Source organism: Ovis canadensis, chromosome 13 (assembly GCF_042477335.2).
Source record: "Ovis canadensis isolate MfBH-ARS-UI-01 breed Bighorn chromosome 13, ARS-UI_OviCan_v2, whole genome shotgun sequence".
Lineage (NCBI taxonomy): Eukaryota > Metazoa > Chordata > Mammalia > Artiodactyla > Bovidae > Ovis > Ovis canadensis.
The window spans coordinates 51,871,648-51,896,788 of NC_091257.1; the positions used below are offsets into that span (position 1 = coordinate 51,871,648).

General features: G+C 38.4%; 1 protein-coding gene and 1 pseudogene across 1 annotated transcript in view; both read right to left on the minus strand.

Moving 5' to 3' along the window:
* LOC138416846 (patched domain-containing protein 3-like) overlaps nt 1-25,141 on the minus strand; it is a 159,404-nt pseudogene that overhangs the window by 16,472 nt on the left and 117,791 nt on the right.
* The window catches only part of LOC138417249 (ankyrin repeat domain-containing protein 26-like), a 48,895-nt gene continuing 35,583 nt past the window's right edge, over nt 11,830-25,141 (minus strand). The window contains exons 17-22 of the mRNA XM_069547070.1: nt 22,530-23,482; nt 20,758-20,906; nt 17,316-17,485; nt 15,843-16,071; nt 13,112-13,157; nt 11,830-11,963 (exon numbers count right to left, since the gene is read on the minus strand). Of these exons, the coding sequence (XP_069403171.1) occupies nt 11,830-11,963; nt 13,112-13,157; nt 15,843-16,071; nt 17,316-17,485; nt 20,758-20,906; nt 22,530-23,482 (1,681 nt within the window). The remainder of the gene's footprint in view (nt 11,964-13,111; nt 13,158-15,842; nt 16,072-17,315; nt 17,486-20,757; nt 20,907-22,529; nt 23,483-25,141) is intronic.

The window sequence follows — 25,141 nt, forward strand, 5'->3', positions numbered from 1 at the left end:
TGATTAAATATAAAAAGTGCGGTTTTATTGGAAAAACCACTTTTTATTAGACTTAGTAAATTAAGATGCATCTATTTGTTAAAATAGATTTCAAGCCTCACCAACATTATTCTCATTTTACATTTATTGTTGTTACAGTTATAGTACACACTATGAAATCTTTTTTATGAAAATTAACATGAAAATGAAATGAACTCTATCATAGTAATGTCCATTACCGAGCTTCCTCTGATAGGGTGATATATCCTCAACATGATTTTTAATGATCTAATTTCTGAGGCTCAATTAAGCTGTCCATCAATTTTCATGAAAGCAAAGTATTAGAAATCATCTGAGTTGCAAAAAGATTTAATACTAAATGAATAGACTCATTATTTTCTCAAAAACAGCACTCCGTCTGGCACCTGAGAAATCTGTGGGCCCTGGAGAAACTCATCACAGTAAGCAGAGGGAGAGAGGCAGTTCTCACCTTTATGGAGAGGTCTTTGTAGAAAGCGAGACCCTCCACCCCACTGGGACCGCTCACCACCTCTCAGCCCTTGGCAGAGCAACCTCTGGAAAGTGGGCACAGGCAGGCTGGAGATCTTCGATTTCTTTTTAATCCATGTATTAATGTAACCTTAGCAAGCATTCACATAGTACTAAGCATGTGGGGGCCCAACTGTGAAGGCTACCCACTTGAAAAACGTTTAGGAAAAGCTCCTTTTTATTTCCCCCTCTTAGAGATTTGCAATCAAACTAGAATATTAAAATCTAAAGAAAGCTGTTTCACTTTATTTATCATAGAATTTCCGAAACCAGTTTGCTCCCCAACCCCAATCTTTTCTCCTGAAGAATACACAGTTGTATAGAAAGAGACTTTAAGTCCTCTGCTCTGGTCCCCAGAGCTCCAAACTGAGTCTCCTGTGAGTTCATATGTAGCCTGACCTGTTCATGACAACTACAGGCCTCTCTAGTCTTCAGGGGACCTGAGATTGTTTGGTTTTCATGGACTGTTACCTGCTAGGGCTGTTATACTCTTTGCCCCAGCCTTCCTACTCACATTATCCATTTTTAGATGGACGTTTTGGTACAACAGGAAGGTGTCTGTGCTACTGATGTGGGGGCAACACCCACTGCAGCCATGAACTTGAAGCCTTATGATCAGCTCTCAAATAACCACCAGTGGATGGTCAGTTTGGCACCTCCCTAGCTGTCTTTCTAGGCCCCATGGTCCATGACGGTGTAGGCCAAGTCAAGAGAGGACTATGATTAGAGGCAGAGTACAATTAAAATCCAAACATATATGAGTGGTATGTGTGTGTGAGAAAGAGACTGTGTCTCATCAAATGACTGCTTTTTATTACATCCAGAGCCACGTGGATTGTAATCATCTGGTTTGAATTGTCCATCTTTTCATTGCCAAGCACAAAGAGTTGGCTACATTATCATGATGAAGATGAGAAAACACAGTTCAAGTACCACTTCTAGGGAGAGATGTCCCTGAAGCTGTTCACTACATGGAAAGAGGGCCGGGTCCCCTGACTTGGGTCACATTTTGGAACATCGCAGGCATATGATCTAAGACACCACCACTGACAATACACGAGAACAAGTCCCTGATAGCCTTTCCTCCAGGAAGACTCTAGGACTTCAAGTTAGAAATCAGTCAATATGCTATGCACCAGTGTTGAACATTTTGGTTAGCATGTGATCCAGTCACACTCTCCACTGTGACTGCAGCTCAGAACTCAAACAAATCAGTCCTATCTGCTGGGAAAGAAGGTTGGAGAGTAAGCTGGTAGAGCATCTCTGCTCTTGGAACACAGGAACTGTGAAGTGTGTCTGCCTGTACCTTTATTCTGCACACTGCCTTCACTCAACCCAGAACGAGAGTGCTGGTGAGGGCCAGAGGCCAACCACATGGATGATTGGTCCAGCCTCAACCGGAACTGGCTTGGCCCTTGGGAGGCCTGTGTTCTCACCTGTGAAGCTGCAAAATAACCAATGCATTTTTATAAGCCTCTGCAAACTGAGGAGAACAGAAATCAAAACAGCTGGAAGAAACAAGATAAGGCATCAAAACTAGTTTTTGATCTTAAAACCACTGGAGGTTTCCTGGGAAATTATCCTCCCAAACTCCCATTTATGGGAAGACAGGAGAGCAGAAATCAAATGGTTTGGTTTGGTGAAGGGGGAGAGCTCTCAGCACTTCAGGTCCTGAGTTCTAGATGTTAAGGTTCAGGGAAACATGCCAGTGAAGGGCCAGGAAATAAACACCACACAGCGAGGCCGTGAGCAGGATACTCTATGTGCTCAGTGAAAACTCCTGGACAAATTTGGCTTAAATATTTTATCTTTAATGCTTTGTAGAAGGGCTGGGGAAGGAGAGTGGGGTGAGGAAAACAAAGTAGCTAGATTAAAATTTCTTTCATGTAATGAGATAGGCAAACTATAGCTAAAAATAATAATATGTCTAAGCATAAATCTTGAGGAATACAGCTCTTTTTATTAAATAAGAAGTAACTTTTAATTAGACTAATGTTCCTCCTTTGGTTTCAAATAGTCCTGATTCTCTTCTTCTTCTTTTTTTTTTTTTTAACTGTTTAAAAAATTTTATTTTTACTTTATTTTACTTTACAATACTCTATTGGTTTTGCCATACATTGACATGAATCCACCACGGGTGTACCTGAGTTCCCAAACATGAACTGCCCTCCCACCTCCCTCCCCATACCATCTCTCTGGGTCATCCCCATGCACCAGCCCCAAGCATCCTGTATCCTGCATTGAACATAGACTGGCGATTCGTTTCTTACATGATAGTACACATGTTTCAATGCCATTCTCCCAAATCATCCCACCCTCTCCCTTTCCCTCAGAGTTCAAATGTCTGCTCTACACATCTGTGTCTCTTTTGCTGTCTTGCATACAGGGTCACCGTTACCATCTTTCTAAATTCCATATATATGTGTTAGTATACTGTATTGGTGTTTTTCTTTCTGGCTTACTTCACTCTGTATAATCGGCTCCAGTTTCATCCATCTCATCAGAACTGATTCAAATGTATTCTTTTTAATGGCTGAGTAATACTCCATTGTGTATATGTACCACAGCTTTCTTATCCATTCATCTGCTGATGGACATCTAGGTTGTTTCCATGTCCTGGCTATTATAAACAGTGCTGCGATGAACATTGGGGTACATGTGTCTCTTTCAATTCTGGTTTCCTCGGTGTGTATGCCCAGAAGTGGGATTGCTGGGTCATAAGGTAGTTCTATTTGCAATTTTTTAAGGAATCTCCACACTGTTCTCCATAGTGGCTGTACTAGTTTGCATTCCCACCAACAGTGTAGGAGGGTTCCCTTTTCTCCATACCCTCTCCAGCATTTATTGCTTGCAGACTTTTGGATCGCAGCCATTCTGACTGGTGTGAAGTGGTACCTCATTGTGGACTTGATTTACATTTCTCTAATAATGAGTGACATTGAGCATCTTTTCATGTGTTTGTTAGCCATCTGTATGTCTTCTTTGGAGAAATGTCTATTTAGTTCTTTGGCCCATTTTTTGATTGGATCGTTTATTTTTCTGGAATTGAACTGCATAAGTTGCCTGTATATTTTTGAGATTAGTTGTTTGTCAGTTGCTTCATTTGCTATTATTTTCTCCCATTCAGAAGGCTGTCTTTTCACCTTGCTTATATTTTCCTTTGTTGTGCAGAAGCTTTTAATTTTAATTAGATCCCATTTGTTTATTTTTGCTTTTATTTCCAGAATTCTGATTCTCTTCTTAAAATGCTAATTGTCTACATCCTTCATGTGTCTTATGACCGTAATTTTAACTTTTTAAAGCAGCTGGACGATGTAAATATGAATCTGTGAAAAGCAGAATATATATACAATACTATATACATATATGTATATATACACAATAAATATGTCATGTCAAGCTTTCCTATCATTTACCAACTTATTAAATGTTTATAAAAATGGTACAATTAGCTTCAGAACACTGAAAAAACAAGGAGATATGTTGCTGAACCAGAAACTTCTGGCTTCTTATCCTTTATAACTCCTCTGAAGGTAGTTAGCAAGATTCTTCTTTTAATCCCTGGCCATGCTTTGCCACTCTGCTATCTTTAGTGTAGGTTTATGGATGTTCATAATATCCTTGGTTAACAACTGTCATAGGAAGCAAATTCTGTTCATTCATCTCAAATATCTGGTTCACTCCTCATCAATCAGGGCCCAAGCCATGTCCCAGTCCCTCCCAGAGTTGTCCTCTCCTGACCACACTAGTGCACGTCCACGCAACTTCCTCCTAAATTCCTGCAACACTCTCTTTGGTATCACTGAAAATTCAAAACTTACCACCTGACATTGTCATTTATATACATAGACATATAATATATAAAATGCAGTACGTAAGATATATGTAAAATATAATATATAACAATTATATAGAGTCCTTTGAAATAAAGAATTCCATTGAATTGGTTTCAGATGACTTGGTGTATTTTTCTTGTCCTCTGTTTGTATGATATTCATCTGAAATTCAATTATTATTAGAACTGCAAGAAATAGAGGAATAGGATCTTACCTCCTAGAGGCCCCACGTCGGTACATGTTCCCTGGTCTCATGCACCTTTGAGCTCTCCTCTCTCTTTCATCTCCAACTTTTTATTCTTTTTATAGGTTTTTGTACAATATTTTCTCTTTACCTTTTTATTTTGAAATATGTTTCATAACTTCCATTCTTACTGTATAATGTTTCTCAGAAGACAAAGTACACACTCCCACCCTCACACCAGCTCTGTGTTTAGGAGCTGTTTGACTGGGTTGTCTCTGTGTTTGACTTACATCTTCATATTTCACAATATTACCACATGCCAGGCGAGGCAAACATTTTCCTGTCTGCTTCTCATTTTGACCCATGTCATGCTAAAATGAAGCAAAAGAAAGGGTTGCAGACAGACCATTGAATGCTTTGTTTAAGATGCTGGCCTTTTATAATTACATTTCATATTTTCCAAAGACGAGCCCGTGCATCAGAGCTCTGGCCAGTCATTTGGCGCCTTCTGCAGGACACAAAGAGCCACAGGCTGGAAAATCAGATCTGATTTAATGAATATCAAGGTGGCCACCACATTCCTAGAACCACTCTGAATAAACAGTTTCCTGCTGTCAAAATAACTATACTACCCAAAGCAATCTACAGTTTCGATGCAATTTCTATCAAATTACCAATGGCGTTTTTCACAGAACTAGAACAAAAAATTTTACAGTGTGTATGGAAATACAAAACATCCTGAAGAGCCAAAGCAATCTTGAGAAAGAAAAGCAGGAGCTGGCAGAATCAGGCTCCCTGAGTTCAGACTATACTACAAGCTACAGTAATCAAAATACTGGTACTGACACAAAACCCAAAATATATGGCATAGTTCAGTGGAACGGGATAGAAAGTTCGGAAAGAAACCCACACACCTATGGTCAATTATTCTAGGACAAAGGAAGCAAGATGATGCAATGGAGAAAAGACAGCCTCCTCAATAAGCTGAGATGAGAAAGCTGGACAGCTACATGTATAAGCATGAAATCAGAACACTCCCTAACACCATCCACAAAAATAAACTCTAAATGGATTAAAGACCTAAATGTAAGGACAGACACTATAAAATTCTTAGAGGAGAACATAGGCAGAACACTCTCTGCCACAAACCACAGCAACATCTTTTTTGACCCACCTCTTAGAGTAAGGAATATGTAAACAAAAATAATGGGACCTAATTAAACTTAAAGGCTTTTGCAAAGATATCATAAACAAGACAGAAGACAATCAACAGAAAGGGGGACAATATTTCCAAATGATGCAACTGACAAGAGATTACTCTCCAAAATATTCAGGCTTTCCAGAAGTCATGTACATATGTGAGAGTTGGACTATAAACTAGAGTGAGTGCTGAAGAATTGATGCTTTTATACTGTGGTGCTGGAGAAGACTCTTGAGAGTCCCTTGGACTGCAACGAGAATGAACCAGTCAATCTTTAAAGAAATCAACCCTGAATATTCATTGGAACGACTGATGCTGAAGCTCTAATACTTTGGATACTTGATGTGAAGAGCCTACTTACTGGAAAAGACCCTGAAGCTGCGAAAGACTGAGGGACAGAGGAGAAGGGGGCGAGAGACGATGAGATGGTTAGACAGCATCTTCAACTTGATGGCTGTGAGTTTGAGCAAACTCCAGGACATGGTGAAGGACAGGGAAGCAGGGTGTGTTGCAATCCATGGGGTCGCAAAGAGTTGGACATGACTGAGCAAGGTAACAATAACAATAACATGCAGAAGTTCACAAAGAAATGTGACTGGAAGGGGTGACTACAACTGGGAATTGATATCAGTCCGTTCAGTTCAGTTGCTCAGTCCTATCAGACTCTTTGCGACCCCATGGGCTGCAGCGTGCCAGGCCACCCTGTCCATCATCAACTCCTGGAGCTTACTCAAACTCATGTTCATTGAGTCAGTGATGCCATCCAACCATCTCATCCTCTGTCATTCCCTTCTCCTCCTGCCTTCAATGTTTCCCAGCATCAAGGTGTTTTCCAATGAGTAAGTTCTGCACATTGTGTGGCCAAAGTATTAGGAGTTTCAGCTTCAGCATCAGTCCTTCCAATGAATATTCAGGGCTGATTTACTTTAGGATTGACTAGTTGGATCTCCTTGTAGTCCAAGGGACTCTCAAGAGTCTTCTCTAACACCACAGTTCAAAAGCTTCAATTCTTCAGTGCTCACCTTTCTTTGGAGAAGGCGATGGCACCCCAGTCCAAGACTCTTGCCTGGAAAATCCCATGGATGGAGGAGCCTGGAAGGTTGCAGTCCACGGGATCGTGAAGAGTCGGAGACGACTGAGTGACCTCACTTTCACTTTTCACTTTCATGCATAGGAGAAGGAAATGGCAACCCACTCCAGTGTTCTTGCCTGGAGAATCCCAGGGACAGGAGAGCCTGATGGGCTGCCGTCTGTGGGGTTGCACAGAGTCGAACACGACTGAAGTGACTTAGCAGTAGCAGCTTTCTTTATAGTTCAACTCTCACATCCATACACGACTACTGGAAAAACCATAGCTTTGACTAGATGGCCCTTTGTTGGCAAGGTAATCGCTCTGCTTTTTAATATGATAACTAGGTTCGTCTAGCTTTTCTTCCAAGGAGTAAGCATCTTTTAATTTTATGGCTGCAGTCAACATCTACAGAGATTTTGGAGCCCCAAAAGATAAAGTCTTACTGTTTCCATTGTTTCCCCATTTATTTGCCATGAAGTGATGGGACCAGATGTTGTGATCTTAGTTTTCTGAATGTTGAGCTTTAAGCCAATATTTTCACTCTCTTTCACTTTCATCAGGAAGCTCTTTAGTTTTTCTTCATTTTCTGCCATAAGGGTGGTGTCATCTGCATACCTGAGATTATTGATATTTCTCCCAGCAATCTTGATTCCAGCTTGTGCTTCATCCAGCCTGACATTTCACATGATGTACTCTGTATATAAGTTAAATTTGCATGGTGACAATATACAGCCTTGACGTACTCTTTTCCCGATGTGGAAGCAGTCTGTTATTCCACATCCAGTTCTAATTGTTGCTTCTTGACCGGCATACAGATTTTTAGGAGGTAGGTCAGGTGGACTGGTATTCCCATCTCTTTAGGAATTTTCCAGTTTGTTGTGATTCCTACAGTCAAAGGCTTTGGTGTAGGCAATAAAGCAGAAGTAGATGTAGACTCCGTCCACCCTTCGAATTCCCTGGATCCACCGGGGCTGGACCCCGGCAATTTCTGTCCTTTATTGTGCCCATCTTTGCATGAGATGTTCCTTTTATATCTCTAATTTTCTTGAGAGATCTGTATTCTTTCCCATTCTATTGTTTTCTTCTATTTCTTTGCATTGATCACTGAGGAAGTCTTTCTTTTTTTTTTTTTTTTATTTTTATTTTTTAAATTTTAAAATCTTTAATTCTTACATGCATTCCCAAACATGAACCCCCCTCCCACCTCCCTCCCCAGAACATCTTTCTGGGTCATCCCCATGCACCAGCCCCAAGCATGCTGCATCCTGCGTCAGACATAGACTGGCGATTCAATTCACATGATAGTATACATGTTAGAATGTCATTCTCCCAAATCATCCCACCCTCTCCCTCTCCCTCTGAGTCCAAAAGTCCGTTATACACATCTGTGTCTCTTTCCCTGTCTTGCATACAGGGTCGTCATTGCCATCTTCCTAAATTCCATATATATGTGTTAGTATACTGTATTGGTGTTTTTCTTTCTGGCTTACTTCACTCTGTATAATCGGCTCCAGTTTCATCCATCTCATCAGAACTGATTCAAATGAATTCTTTTTAACGGCTGAGTAATACTCCATTGTGTATATGTACCACAGCTTTCTTATCCATTCATCTGCTGATGGACATCTAGGTTGTTTCCATGTCCTGGCTATTATAAACAGTGCTGCGATGAACATTGGGGTACATGTGTCTCTTTCAATTCTGGTTTCCTCGGTGTGTATGCCCAGGAGTGGGATTGCTGGGTCATAAGGTAGTTCTATTTGCAATTTTTTAAGGAATCTCCACACTGTTCTCCATAGTGGCTGTACTAGTTTGCATTCCCACCAACAGTGTAGGAGGGTTCCCTTTTCTCCACACCCTCTCCAGCATTTATTGCTTGCAGATTTTTGGGTTGCAGCCATTCTGACTGGTGTGAAGTGGTACCTCATTGTGGTTTTGATTTGCATTTCTCTAATAATGAGTGATGTTGAGCATCTTTTCATGTGTTTGTTAGCCATCCGTATGTCTTCTTTGGAGAAATGTCTATTTAGTTCTTTGGCCCATTTTTTGATTGGGTCGTTTATTTTTCTGGAGTTGAGCTGCATAAGTTGCTTGTATATTTTTGAGATTAGTTGTTTGTCAGTTGCTTCATTTGCTATTATTTTCTCCCATTCAGAAGGCTGTCTTTTCACCTTGCTTATATTTTCCTTTGTTGTGCAGAAGCTTTTAATTTTAATTAGATCCCATTTGTTTATTTTTGCTTTTATTTCCAGTATTCTGGGAGGTGGATCATAGAGGATCCTGCTGTGATTTATGTCTGAGAGTGTTTTGCCTATGTTCTCCTCTAGGAGTTTTATAGTTTCTGATCTTACATTTAGATCTTTAATCCATTTTGAGTTTATTTTTGTGTGCGGTGTTAGAAAGTGATCTAGTTTCATTCTTTTACAAGTGGTTGACCAGTTTTCCCAGCACCACTTGTTAAAGAGATTGTCTTTACTCCATTGTATATTCTTGCCTCCTTTGTCAAAGATAAGGTGTCCATATGTGTGTGGATTTATCTCTGGGCTTTCTATTTTGTTCCATTGATCTATATGTCTGTCTTTGTGCCAGTACCATACTGTCTTGATGACTGTGGCTTTGTAGTAGAGCCTGAAGGAAGTCTTTCTTATCTCTCCTTGCTATTCTTTGGAACTCTGCATTCAAATAGGTATATCTTTCCTTTTCTCCCTTGCCTTTAGCTTCTTGTCTTTTCTCAGCTATTTGTAAGGCCTCCTCAGACAACCATTTTGCTTTTTTGCATTTCTTTTTCTTGGGGCTGTACGATGTCACAAGCCTCCATTCATAATCTTCAGGCACTCTGTCTATCAGATCTAATCCTTTGCATCTATGTGACACTTCTACTGTATAATTATAAGGTATTTGATTTAGATCATACCTGAATGGCTGCAAAGAATGTAATCAATCTGATTTCGGTAGTGACCATCTGGTGATGTCCATGTGTAGAGTCTTTTCTTGTGTTGTTGGAAGAGGGTGTTTGCTATGATCACTGCGTTCTCTTGGTTAAACTCTATTAGCCTTTGCCCTGCTTCATTTGTACTCCAAGGCCAAATTTGCCTGTTACCCCATGCATCTAATGACTTTCTACTTTTGCATTCCAGTCCCCTATACTGAAAATGACATCTTTTTTGGGTATTTGTATTAACACCCAAATTATCTAGAATTATCTAGAAGGTCTTGTAGGTCTTCATAGAACTGTTCAACTTCAGCTTCTTCAGCATTACTGCAATTACTGGGAGTTGATATACTACTTAACAAATGACAGGGAGTAGGAGAAAAAGGCATCTTGTAAAAAACAGGTGATTTGGGTGAGGAGGGATACTTATGGGAGAACAAATAACATATAGGAAAGATAAATGGTACCTCAGGTGGATATATGGGAGATAAGGGAGTTTTGTGAAAATGTTTGTTTGTCTGGTGCTTTTTCCAAAATGAAAAGTCTTTTTCCAAGACTTTTTCCAAAAAGCAAAGCAAAAATAGCTAGCTAGATAGGTAGATAGGTAAAGAAAAGGTGAAATTCTGAAGCAAATCTTATTTATCCATGAGGAACTTTCTCTAATTTTAACACTGTCTCCAAAAGTAAATCAAAAGTCAATTAAAACTGACTCAAATGCATTCCTTTTTATAGCTGAATAATACACAGCTTCTTTATCCATTCATCTGTTAATGGTCATCTAGGTTACTTCCATCAGAGAAGGCAATGGCAACCCACTCCACTACTCTTACCTGGAAAATCCCATGGACAGAGAACCTGGTAGGCTGCAGTCCATGGGGTCTCTAAAAGCGGGACACAACTGAGCGACTTCACTTTCACTTTTCACTTTCATGCATTGGAGAAGGACATGGCAACCCACTCCAGTATTTTTGCTTGGAGAATCCCAGGGACAGAGGAGCCTGGTGGGCTGCTGTCTATGGGGTTGCACAGAGTTGGACACGACAGAAGCGACTTAGCAGCAGCAGCAGCAGCAGCAGCAGCAGGTTACTTCCATGTCCTAGCTATTGTAAATAGTGCTGCAATGAACACTGGGGTACATGTGTCTTTTTGGAATTTGCTGTATGATGCAGGGAACTCAAAGCTGGTGCTTTGTGACAACCTAGAGGGGTGGAAAGGGGAGGGAAGTGGGAGGGAGGTTCAAGAGGGAGGGGACATGTGCATACCTATGGCCGATTCAAGTAAATGTATGGTGGAAAACCATCACAATATTGTAGAGTAATTATCCTCTAATTAAAAATAAAAAAAAATTTTAAGTTCATTCATTTAAAAGGTGAAAACTCAGGCAAACATTATTCATCCATGAGGAAGGACCTATGAATCTGTGCTTAAAGTTACATATAGTAAGTTTTATGCCTCTATAAACAATTGTAATACATCAAAACATTGATGGTAGCCATAATATCAGTATCTAAATCTTTGGTTTATATATAGTGATAAAAAGTGGGACATACAAAAAAGCTATCAATCAACATCACTAAAAATTAATGACAAGTCTGGCTCTTTGGGTGCTGTTTAAACAGCTGGTATTAGGGCTCAGTCTGAGTTTGTAAAGGGTGTCCCTGGAGGCTCAAATGGTAAAGAATCCACCTGCAATGCACATGACCCGAGTTTGATCCCAGGGTCTGGAAGATCTCCCTGGAGAGGGGATGGCTCCCTGCTCCAATATTCCTGCCTGGAGAGTTCCATGGACAGAAGAGCCTGGTGGGCACAGTCCATGGGGTTGCAAACAGACGGACATGATTGAATGACTACACTATTGCTTAGAATATGGAAGACTCAGCAGTGTTGGTTTTTAAATCTGCTTAAAAGTAAGTTAGATGTGGAGAAACATCACTTAAAATGCTATATAAATTTTCATCATACAGAGGTAATACAAAAATACTTTCCTTTAATAAAGATTTTTCTCATCATCTTTAATGGGAAACAATGAAATGTCATGGAAACAGTCCAGTAGGGAAACTTTTACGACTTGTCATTCTAAATCATAAATTTTTCCTTCAAAATCTGTGTATACTGTGCTTTTGTTTTCAAAATTTGGTCATCATACACATTTGACCCATCTGCAGATACTTGAGACACTGTAAAGGCATCAGATGCAAATTCAGCATCAACTGGAAAGAAAAGGAAAGAATTATATTCTTTACCCAAAATACTTGCGTTAACTAAGTATTAGTAAAAACAAAACAAAACGTAACAACCGCCAAAAACCTGAGACCTTTCCTAGTGTTCTGGAAAATGAAATATATCTATAGATCGCATGACATAAAATACAAGATTACAATTTTATAATCTGATCATGGTCGCACATATGACTGAGTACCAGAGTTTCTAGTTTTCTCATCCTCCATTCATTTACTCAGTAACTATGTGCAAAGGTGTGCATAGTGACAAGCACTGGAATTATAAGATGAAGGTGACCCAGTCCACCCTGAAAAATGAAATGCAAACTGGAAAAATAGACAAACAGGTAATCTCCATACGGAGTCATAAATACAAAGACAGATATAAAAGATGGCACAAGGAACACTCAGAAGGGACAGCCAGCTTTGTGTCAATACTGCCAGCTTTTTGGTGGAAGTGATATATATGTAGCTACCTGAACGACAGGGAAACGTACAAGAGATAGAGGGGAGAAGCACATACAAGGACCAGAGAGAGGAAGCACACCTGTGGGATCCTACACAGTCTGGCTGGTTAGATGCAGAGCTGAGGGGCAGAGTAGGGTGGTAAAGAGATAAGGCCAGCTTCTTGGGTGGGACCCAGATTGATGTGGGTGTTTGGGGCTTTTCCTGAGAATAAAATATAAACTGGTGACAAAGTCAGTGACAGAAATTTTAAAGTCACGCACCCAGTGGCAGCTACACAAATGTGACTGCTTGAGTCTGGATTTCTTAGACTTAACCACTACCAACACTTGAGAAATTGATGAACTCCACGTTTTCTGAGAATAGTGTCAGGTGTAGGCGGATAGTTTCACAGGGATGGAGGAAGTAGAAGAAGGATATAACCAGAAATAAAAAGAAATACATAGACCTTTAGAGATTGTTTTTCAGGCTATGGAACATGATGAATAAATGAGGAAGAAGGATATTTTTCACTATGACTGCTCATACTTTCACATTTTTCATTAGCTATGTATAAGAAAAAATACTTAATATGCCATCTGTTATCCAAACAGTGGACAGAGATCCCATTTACTGCTTACAGAATATTTCAGAAATCAATGTCTAAATTTAATTCGTATGTTTTGGCAACATACCTTTTCTTATTTCTCTAGTTATACTCCTGTCCAACTCCTGCTGCATCTGAAATAAGTCAAATATTATTTATGTTTAAGATAAACGAGATATTATCATAGGAATGACATAAAACTTAATAAATGTGACTTTGAAATAATACTTTTAGAGACTAGACTTAACTTCAAGATTACTTCAGTAGAAAAAAAAATCACATAAATAAAAGAAAATGAATTCCTACTTATTCTGCTTATAGATAAAAGAACCATATATATGGAATGCTATTTAGATTAATCTGATAAAAAGTACAATAAATATCAGTCTATAGTACACATAATTTCAGAGAATTAGGGAATGACCCATAATCCTAGGAATGACCCACAAGATTACTTTCTTCTCCTCCAACAGCTCCTGCCCTAAATATGTACTTCTGAGACCTTTGATTTTTGGTGAGGATCGTGTTCAAATGGAGGAAGTCTGAAGTCAAATGTTAATAAGGAGAACACATCTGTGATTTTCTTTACACTTCTCCATTTAACGAAAAGACAGAAAGGTGAGAAAGTTACACACAAGAAACGATGTACCAGCAAGTTTCAGTTCTGAAGATGTTTAGCAAGAAGGATTCTCTCCTAAGTGTTAGTTTCTGAACTATGTCTCACAGAAGGGGAAGGTCCCACAGAGGTCACTGCAGGGTTGAGGACCAGAGAAGTCCCAGCTGCAGTGCCTCGGCCACTCTTTAGCTAAAAGGCTCTATACTCGGCTCTGTTTTATATAACACGGTTCCACGCAGAAGTTTTTTTTTTCTTTTTCAAAGAAAGGTTGTTTTCTTTGGGGAAAAAAAAATTTTTTTTTAAGGTATGAGAATCATTGATTTAGTCAAAGTTCCTAATTCTACAAAAGAAGTAACAATGTCCTTCTTACTGAGTCCAGAGTCCTATGCCAGCGACTTCCTCAGATTAAGGAAAAAAAACACATAGATTTTAAACAATAACATAGATAAAATGAATATGTAAAACCATGCTATATAGTTCAATAATGCTAGTGGCATGACATGACTTTCTAAGTAAATGTGTTTTAAATGCATGAACAAGAATAAAATCAATATCAAATTCCGATTTGTAGCAATTGGTATAGTTAATTTAGAAAGCATAAGTATTTTTTAGACACAGGACAGGGAACTTGAAGAAATCTTTAGTTGATCAAGCAGGCCAAAACTGAAGAGATTCAACCTTAAAAGGATGTTTGTTCATTTTCTCTAGATAAAACCTGGCTTGCTAAAATGAGTCAAGAATGAATTATCCAAATTTTGGGTTATTGAGGACAAAATTTAAAACACACAACAGATCTCTGTTTACTGTTTAGCATACTTCTATCCAAGCTCTCATCATCAGTTGGTATATACAAAAAGTATTCATGTAATCTCAATTATAATCTAAATCTGGTCAGAAATTGCAGTTGAACTTCATTTCCTCAGCCTGAAGTTTCAAGGGGAGGACTTATACTCCTACCCTCCTTATGAGAAGCGAGGAGATTTACCTAACAGGTGAGTTTGGGAGAAGGAACTACGAAGTGCTTGCTTGGTTCCGAATCTCTTTTTGAAAAGATGTATGTTTCCACAGCACCGTGAACTTGGGTCTACAGTAGGCAGCCTGCTCCTGGGACGGGGTCAAGCATTTGCTTCCTCCTCTTAGGCCTGCGTGGGGAAGTGTCTGACTTGGTATGAAGTGTTTGGAGGCCCGCTATGACTGCACAGCTAAAACACGTCCTCCAGGTTCAAGGCTCTCAAGTACTAAGACCCAACGTAGCTGCAGTGCTTTCGAAGAAACCTTAGACTGCTCTTCTATGATGGCAAGAAGCCAAATGAGAAAACAGGTTGCGACTGCATTTAACAAAGGCTATTTTTCTCTGCATCATCAACATCATGAAAACACCATCAAAACCATAAAACCCGTGTGCACTGACTGAAATGAATATTTTAATTATAATGACTACACAATGAAAACTAGTTGCAATTTAAAGACTCCCCATCATTGCTATCTCAGTCATCATTCATTCAGGTGATGTCAAAACAGAGACAAAAGTGAGCTTCATTTACAATTTTTAAATATTTGATTTAACTACAAACTTAGAAACATTCTAAAACTGCTTAGCAAGATTTTTTTTTAGAAATTTAAATCAAAGTTCTGTAAGTAAAATAGCAGTTAAAGATGTACTCTTGTATAAGAAAATAACAAAAAATGTTAACCTAAAACCAGAAATTAATCTTTGATTAAGTATTACAAGTTTGTTTAATTCATAAAAAGGATTTATCTAGGATTCCTTCAAATAAAAAACATCTATATGTGGTTAGTGTTTAGATGCCAGTCATTCACTTATGCTTAGGGGTAGAAAAACTGTGGTGGGTGCAGCAGAGCCTGGAAATGATTATGAACCACTGCCAAAGTGAAATAATTTAGAAAGTAAATCAAACATCTGAACGTATACTTTTGGTTACTAGACAATAAGATTTCATTTCTAAAGTTGAATTTAAATGCAGCTTTTCAAGAAATTTAAAAATTTAATAAGTATCTCTTAAAAATGAGAGATCTAGGACAAAAAAAATCATTAAATGTCTCCTTGATTATCACAGTTAAGTATGGTTTTACTTAGTGTGCAGAAGTCAAAAAAAACAACGCAGAGGTTCACCAAATTTTAAACAAGGATCATTCATATCAGAAATCGGAAACCCAATGAAAAAAATAGAATAGAACTAACCTTGGTCAAGTAAGTCTCCATGCTGTCATTTGAAGGGCATGGGATTGAGGTAGAAAACCTTCTGTTCGCTCTTGAAATAACATTTGTGTTGAACCCTGAAGCAGGATTGAAATTTCCAACAGAAGAGGACTCCAGGACTGGCCTTGTGCTAAGGGTGCTGTGTATAGATCTGTTCTGCTGCTTCTCCACCTCAAGTTCAGCCCTGGTCTCTATCAGCCTCTCATCAGTCCTGGGGAAGATGGAAAACACCAATTTCGTTCACGTTTCCCTAAGTGATCTGCATTTTTAAGGTTGCCATAGAGTAAACGGAATTCCCATTAAACTGTTTGAACACTGAAAACACAGAGCAGGCCTCCTGTAAACAATGACAGCTGTAACCTTGTTCTAAAAAAGTACACAAGAGTCTGGGGCTCCTCCAGTAACAAGCCACAGCTGGGAGAGGAGAGAAAGGTCATCAGAGAGAAAGCGAGGTGGCCTCACAGTGACACCTGCTGCCGCTGGGACACACCTGCCTCCAGGAAACAGTTCAGGGACGAAGAAACACACCGTCCCACAAAGTTACTTTCAAGTGTTTCCTTTCACCACCCTTGTATATATGTTTCACTCATGACCTTGGAGAAATTAAGCATTTGGCTCTGGGATCTCATCTAGAGCCACAGTGTCAAGGGGAGGATGAGAAAGTCAGTGGATGAGACTGAAAAGAGCTAAAACAGCCCCAGGAATAATTATAAGTATCCCCTGCTTTCCCAAAGTCCACTTTATGTTACTTCACTTCTACTATGGGCCTATGTCAGCACCTGTTTCTGATGGTCCAAAAAAAAAAAAAAATTTGAAGACAAATTTTGGTCTCATTTAAAAAGCCAAAACTCTAAACAGCAGTGTACGTTTTAGAGTGAGAGGCATCGCGCTCCCCAAGCAGGGAAACTGGCCCCACCGTGCTCCTTCCCTGGGAGCCACACCCCACATCTCAGCATCAAGTCGCCACAGCCCTGAACCTTGTCTGGGATCACCTGTGCTTCACTTGGGCATATTCATTTTAGCATCGACTAGCAGAATGTGTCCTCGGGTACCTGCTTCTTTGCTTTATGCTGTTTTGGCTTATGAAGGGCGTCCTAGGAATGCTTTGCTTTCAGATGGTGGGGAAAGCTGGACTAGCCACTGCAGGTGGGATCTGCTCTTTCCATCTTCCACACACTCCCTGGGTAAGGTCACTATATTATTTCTAGCCACTTTGTGATTTATCCTGCCTTTCACCCCTGTGTTAATTTCCCCCCCTTTCACCAGCATGCCTCTACATAGTGTGGAAAAACTTGATACAGTACTAATAGTTTGTCTTAAAGTGCCCCCTTAGCAGTGACTATCCAGTTAGCTTTCACTTCCTAGTAATCTCAGAAACCACACTCTATAAAAATAGGCTTTAGAGACAAATTAATGACCTAAATTTATTTTCTGTGATTCTGTGTTTTGACTTACTTGTCTAGTTTATTTTGCAATGACTTTCTAACTTCAAGTTCTACTAGGTAGAGATGCTTATATTTTTCCAACTCAGCTTTATTAGAATCTTCTTGCAAAGTTTTCATCTTAGACAGTTCAGATTCCAAGTCTTTAATTCTGAGTTCCATCTGTTGAGATCCTGCTTGTATCTAAGGCAAGTTGAAATATATAACATTTTTAAAATAATTATAACCTGGAAAATTATATTTGTTTCCTTTAGTTTTGAGTCAGTGATTCAGAGAGTGATTACAAAGGTGAAAACAAAAAGAGCAGAAGTTTAAAACAATTATCATCAATGTGAAGTGAATTAAATATGAATTATAAAATTAAAGTAGAATGACTGTTATAGTAGTACTTATATAATCTGATAATTCAAAGAATAAGAGGATCAACTTAAAATTTTAAAAATTGAACGAGACAACTTTAGAATAATTCAAGAGGATGGCATCAGTTCTAAACCACAATATTTTCTTTTCTTCCTAATGGTCTTATTTTATACCAACTGGTCTTATAAGTAAGAGGATTCTCTAGTGAGAATCATTCTGATAGGACAATTTAGTGAAAACTGTGGGGGAAACTGAAATATTTAAAGGGAAAACAAGTGCCCTCCTTTCCAGAAAGCTACAAAACATACTGCTCTAAGGGAGGTAGAGGAAACACACAAGTTGTATATGTCTGAAATGTAATATACAGTGAAAGTGACTTCAAGCACATGACAGAGCAACAAATTAACCTACAAAGATAGGTTGACTTCTTTTCATTTCTCTGCTTAAGATTCTGTCTCACTCTTTCTTCAGTAGCCTGCTGATACTGCTCTACTTGACTGTGTCCTATCATATTCATTTCATATTCATTCATATGACTTTTGAGAGTCACTAAATCTTGCTCCAACTTTTTTTCTTCTCTCTAGTTTTTTCACATTTCCTTTGCATTCATATCGTAGAAAATTAACTTCTGTTGAAATACTTGATTTTTCTGCATCCACGTGCAGACATTTTGAAGATGCAGTTTCTAGCTCTGCTGGAAAATCATCACTCTTCAAGAAGAAAATGAGACTATTTGGTAATGAGGAATGTAGATTAAGCACAGCCTATTTGGTAATGAAGAATGTAGATTAAGCACAGCCTAATTCAAACCCAGGATCAAACTAAAAGGATGGTATGTGTATTGTAGAATGTAGGACCAGGGATTACTCAGAGAATCAAGAAAGATGTTCACACCACCAAGATTCACAAAATATATTCTTCACTCTCATCTTTGTCAAACAACATTTGCACTTGATTTTATACTCTTTTATTGTTCTACAATAATATTTTTCTATCTTTCCTCCATAAAATGGCTACAAGTCCCCTCTTAGTAGAACGTCTCTTAATCCTTCCCCCATCTTAATGACCCAGGGTTTTAAAGTAGTTTAAAAGATACTATATTGAGTTATCTAGGGCTAAGTTAATAAATGCCTCCCAAAAGAGGTCTGTGAGAATAAGACTCTAATTAATAAATCTTATAAATACAGAGTTTAATCCCATAGCCTTTTTCTGAACTACAAAGACTTTTTGCTAATTTGAATTGCAATCCAAAGAGAAATGATTTGCAAAGATAAAGATATCCCATCTCCTAATAGTTTACAGAGATGATCCATACATTTTTCTGAACAGCAACAACAAAAAATGCCTCATTCTTGTAATCCTTTGTTACTGTCCTTTTATGCAAGACAAGTGCTATGCATATCTTAAAATATTCCCTATAACACCAATGTATACTTAGATAAGATTCCCCCTCATGGAAAAAAATGGCAACAGTATAAAATTAGGGGTTAAACTCTTCCTCAGAGACTAGATAACAATGGCTGAAGTGAAAAGGCTCCATGAGAGGTGGACATTCAGGAAAGCTCCACGAAGGAGGAGAGACGGGGCACCAAGTCTCAAATAATGGAGGCCTAGTCAAGAGGAAACGGAGAAGGTGATGGCACCCCACTCCAGTACTCTTGCCTGGAAAATCCCATGGATGGAGGAGCCTGATAGGCTGCAGTCCATGGGGTTGCGAAGAGTCAGACACGACTGAGTGACTTCACTTTCACTTTTCACTTTCATGCGTTGGAGAAGGAAATGGCAACCCACTCCAGTGTTCTTGCCTGGAGAATTCCAGGGACAGGGGAGCCTGATGGGCTGCTGTCTATGGGGTCACACAGAGCCGGACACGACTGAAGTGACTTAGCAGCAGCAGCAGCAGCAGCAGCAGTCAAGAGGAAAAGAAACTGTAAGGATAGCCTGAGCAAGGGCAGAGAAAGCTGAAATCAGCCAGTTACCTCTGAGGATAAAATTCAACCACAGGGAAATAACATGTCCACACAAAAATGTGTAAATCAGTATTCACAGCAGCATTATTAATTGCCCCAAAGTGGAAACAACCCAAAGCTCCATCAACTGATGATGGACACATGGCTTAGTCACATACTATTGATTGATTGACAAACAACAAACAGAAGAACTGATATGTGCAATCACACAGATGAACCTTGAAAACGTGACGTCAGATGAGAAAAGCTAATCCCAAAGAAGCACATATTGTATGATTGCATTTATATAAAATACCCAGAACAGGCATGTCTACAGAGACAGATATTAGACTAGGGGTTGCCTGGGGCTGAGGGATGGAAGGCCATAGGTGGTGGCTAAGGGATACAGGGTTTCTTTTGTGGGGTGATGGAAAGGCTCTAAAATTGACTGTGGTCACAGGTGACACATCCCTAGACTAAGAGATATTGAACTACACATGTTGAGTGGGTAAATTCTATGATATGTGAATTATTTCTCAATAGCTTAAAAAAAATCCAATGGTAGGATCTAGATAATCTTAATTCTCTAGTTTGGATGTACGTACTATACATCATCTGAGAACCTCCATGCTTTTGAAATATACTTAAAATGAAAAGGAAAGAAGGCAATGCCTATATTTCACCTGGTTTTTGTAATACCCTTTCTGCACAAGTTATTCTGAAATCCATGAAATAAATAAATACAGAACTCTACAGCCAGTCATAAAAAGAAAGATGAGAAATGATAATTTTCTGGAACCTTCCATTAAACATTATCCTTTGATTTTATCTGGCTAGCCTCATTATGTAATACAACTATCACTACAAAAAAAAGTATTATTTTAAATAAAAAAATGTCTCTCAACTTGTGTGAACAGTGAGGCACAATTCTCAACTTTCCTAAGGGTAAATAATATAAGAAAAAATACATATAATGCAAATGGCAGAATGAAAGTCAGGGTTTAAGAAATGAGTGCATTATAAAGATAAGAAAATTGTAGTTAATTACTTGTAACAAAAATACAAAAGAAAGCTGACCATGAAAATGAGTGTCCTAAAACCCTTCATCCTACATATCAACTGTTGACACGTCAATTTCATACATACCTGACTTGTGGGTTGATGTAAGTTGTTCTTGAAATCCTGTGTCTCAGCCTCTAATTTAGCCAAATAACTTGACATGATTTCCAGTGAAGCCTCTGACATAGACTTCTTTTGCAGGGCATCAGCCAGTTCTTGTTGAAGTTGTCTCACAACTGCCTAGTAAGACACTCTGTCACTGAGTTTATCAAATCACTTTACTATTCCGTTACATTAAGAATAGATAACTCCAACATATGTACTTTGAAAACTATCACCACAGACAGCAACTCACCTTCTTTTCCCTCCTCACTGAATTTGGTTACAGACACGGAAGGGGCCACCTTCCGGCCTTTCTGATATTAAGTTATTCGGACAAAAGATGCAGACCTGCTGTCCACGCCCTACTCCTCCCAATAGATCTGCAGAGCTTTATTACCTCACAACCAGAAAGAAATAGGTTTGAATGTGGGACAAGTGGTGGAAAATTCCACTCTATGGAACATTTTCCCTTTTTCTTTATTAGAGGCTTCTATTAACTTCAGAGATCTTCACATATTCCAACCAGTGCTCAGATCTTCCCAACAGATTCCTAGCTCAGCAGAAAACTGAGGCCATTCCCTTGTGGCTTAACTATTTTCTATCTAGTAGTATGTCTATGTTAATCCCTAACTCCTAGTTTATCCCTCCTCCCCACCTTTGCCCTTGGCTAATCATAAGGACCTACTGTAGAGCACAGTGAACTCTACTCAATATTCTGTAGTCACCTATATGGGAAAAGGAACTGAAAAAGAATGGATATATGTATAAGTATAGCTGAATCAATTTCCTGTACATCTGAAACTAACACAAAATTGTAAATCAACTACACTCCAATATAAAAGAAAAATAAAATTTTAAAAATGAGGTTGCTCCCATGGCCTTCAAGGAGCCTCATGAAAGTGGCCTCTTCTTCCTGTCTCCAGACTGCAGGCCCTACAATCCTCTCCCTGACTCACTCCATTCCTGCTGATCATGAATCCTGACACCCTTCATTTTTAGTGGACAAGCTTGTATCTAAATGATATTAATTGACACTGAAAATGAGAATTATCAGCAAATTGTTGTAAAAATATTCTAAGTAAATCATAAATAGCAGTGGGAAGATTAAATCAAGAAGAATTTTGCTAAAGCTCACCACTTGAGTCCCAAATTATGTTTTAATGATAAGTAGATGCATTTAAAGAGTTAAGAGGCTTTAAGAATAAATGATTCAAGGCTAAAATGTTTCCCATATTAACTCAAATTGACATGAATAAACATAAAATTATACCAACAAATATGACACAAAACTATTACAAGCTACCAAAGCCAAAGTACGATATAGCCTCTGGGAAACCTGGAATTGACCGTCAAGGTAATCCATGTAACTGAAGCTTAATTTTGAAATGTTCATTTTAGGTTTGAGCATTTCATTTATCTGCTTCATCACCATACTGACGTGGTAACATAAAGCTTAAAATGATTACCTTAATAGTAAAAGAGTAAATCACTAATATCTGTCTGTATTAACAATTTAGAACTGAATCTCTTAATATTTCATAAGACACAATGTCTCTACTCAAAGTAAAGCATTTCCTGGGTCTAATTTTTATTTGCTGGATACAAGTTGTGCTTTTAGGCTAGTTTAGAGACTATAGATTCATAGCCTATGTATTTTTTATATTCAACTAGATTCAACATTTAGCCAGAATCAAGCCAAAATCGAAACTTTGAATTTTCTTTCAGGAAGTCTGAGAATTATTTCTCCTTCTGGATACTTACTTCTCTTTCTGTTTTTTCATTTTCATACTGATACATTCTCTCTTTTAAATGATTACGTTCCTGGATTAACTCCTTATTTCTTTCCTCCAGCATCAGACCTTGTTTCTCATTTTCAGCATGAAGTTTTCTCACGATCTGCTGAAACTGGTCTTGTATGCTAATGTCTGTCTTCTCCTTACTGTTGGCTTTGTTTTGTGTATCATCCAGTTGCTGTCGGAGCAATATGTTTTCACTCTGGAGTTGAGATAATGTTTCCTCTAAGGAGTCCTGCTTTCCAAGGTATTTATTCACCTTGCCTTGTTCATTCTGATACATGTGTTCAGTTTCCTGCTTTTGACACTCTGCTTGGCGAAGGTCTCTCTGGACACGTTCTAACATCAAAGTCTTTTCTCTAAGATTATCTCTTGTGTGCTGCAACTTGATTTTTACCTGATGGAATTTACTTTCCGCTGAAGAAAGTTGCTGGGAAAGTGCCTCATTCTTTTCTTTTAGGTTAGCCACATCAGACTTCATTTTGTCCTGCAAGCATAACCACTCATCTTTTGCTTTCTGGAAGGCAAGCTCCAGGTCTCTTTGTGATGTTTGATCTTGATCATGATCGTGAAAGGCACCAGCCAGTCTAGAACGGTAGGATTCCACTTCTGTTTCCAGTCTTTGTTTGTTTTCTTTTTCGTTCTCCAGCTTAGACATTAGCATTGTATTCTCAGCTGTCAGAACATTAAGCTGGCCTGTATACTGGGATATAGTTTTTGTTAACCTTTCCTCATTCAATTTTATTGCCTTTTGAGCATCATCATTCTTTGCTTTGACAATTTCAATGTCCTCAAAATAGTTCTTTTCCTTTTCCAAGTTCTGGTTTTTCACTGTGTCTATTTCCAGTTTTAGCATGGCAATTTCATCCTGCAGCATTTGGTTTTTGCACAACAGGTCTTTTGGTTCTTCAGGACCAGCAGAAGCCTAAGTGAAACAAAGGAGATTTTTAGCTAGTACACAATAAAGTAACATTTCATGATTTCCTCTGAAATGAAAGACGATCTTGTATGCTTATACAATGAAAGGCTGCACCAAGTGTGTCTCCAAACAGAAAAAATAAGGCTATATACAAACCTCAGACTTTATAAAAGCAGAAATTTTCAAATGTTCAAAAAGTTAATTGAAGACAATGAATCCATGAAAGTCAAAAAGAAATCCCAAGAGACTTTTCAAGAAGCTCAGACCTGGAGAGGCTTTTCTCTGAACTACAATAAACCCAAAAGGCTTAAAATATAAGATTTACAGACCTGACTACACTTAAAAATGGCATGTGATGTGAATATTTATACAATGGAAAACTACTAAGTCATAAAAAAGAATGATATAATGCTATTTGCAGCAACAGGGATGGACCTAGACATTATCACCCTAAGTGAAGAAAGTCAGACAAAGACAAGTATTATATCATACTGCTTATATGTGAAATCCAAAATGAACTTATTCACAAAACAGAAAGACACAGAAAAAAACTTATGGTCATCATATGGGATGGGGGGGTAGGGCAGAGGATAAATTAGGAGGTTGGGATTAACATATACACACTAGTAGATGTAAAATAACCAGCAAGGATCTACTGCGCAACATAAGGAACTACACTTAATATTCTGTAAAAAGAATCTGAAAAGGAAAATGTGTGTATGTATGAGTGTGTGTGTGTGTGAGTGAGTGTGGATGTGTGTTAGTCACTCAGTCATGTTTGACTCTTTGCGACCCCATGGACTGTAGTCCACCAGGCTCCTCTGTCCATGGAATTTCCCAGGCAAGAATACGGGAGTGGGTAGCCATTTCCTTCTCCAGGGGATCTTCCCAACCCAGGGATTGAACCCAGGTCTCCTGCATTGCAGGCAGATTCTTTACAGTCTGAGCCAGCAGGGAAGCCTCATTTATACACACACATATACAAATACATCTGAATCACTGTGCTGTACACCTGAAACTAATGCAATATTGTAAATCAACTATAATTCAATAAACAACAGTACTTGCTGGCTTTATAAATACTGCATCTGATACCTCCTATACAGCCACTTCACAGTAAGAGTGATTACTGTGTATATATTTAAATTTATTTAAATATATCAAATATATTAAATTTAATATTTAAATTTAATAGACTTAAATAGGTTAAATTTCATACAAAGATTTTCCTTGAGAATATGCTACCTTTTAACATTTTCATAGGCAATTATAGGAATTATACCTATTGACAACTGTACTAAGTACTTCTACAAACATCAATTAACTCATTAGCTATAATGATTCTGGAAAGGGAGAAGTTAAAAATATAAGTAAGCTGCAGGCATTTCACCAGGTCTTTTGACTCTACTAGTCCTCTTACATCAAACTATAGTTAATTCTCTAGTACAAACATATAAATTCAAAATAAGCCTCCTATTTCATTCATGGCACATACACGAATGGTAAATAAGGTGAAATTTAGAGAGCTCTTCTTAGAAAACCATGAGATTATTTGCTGCTGCAACAAATTTCATTATCTTTCCATAATGTTTAACATAGTAAGATGGGGGAAATACAATGAAAAACACTTAATAGCTATCACTAAATATATATTACA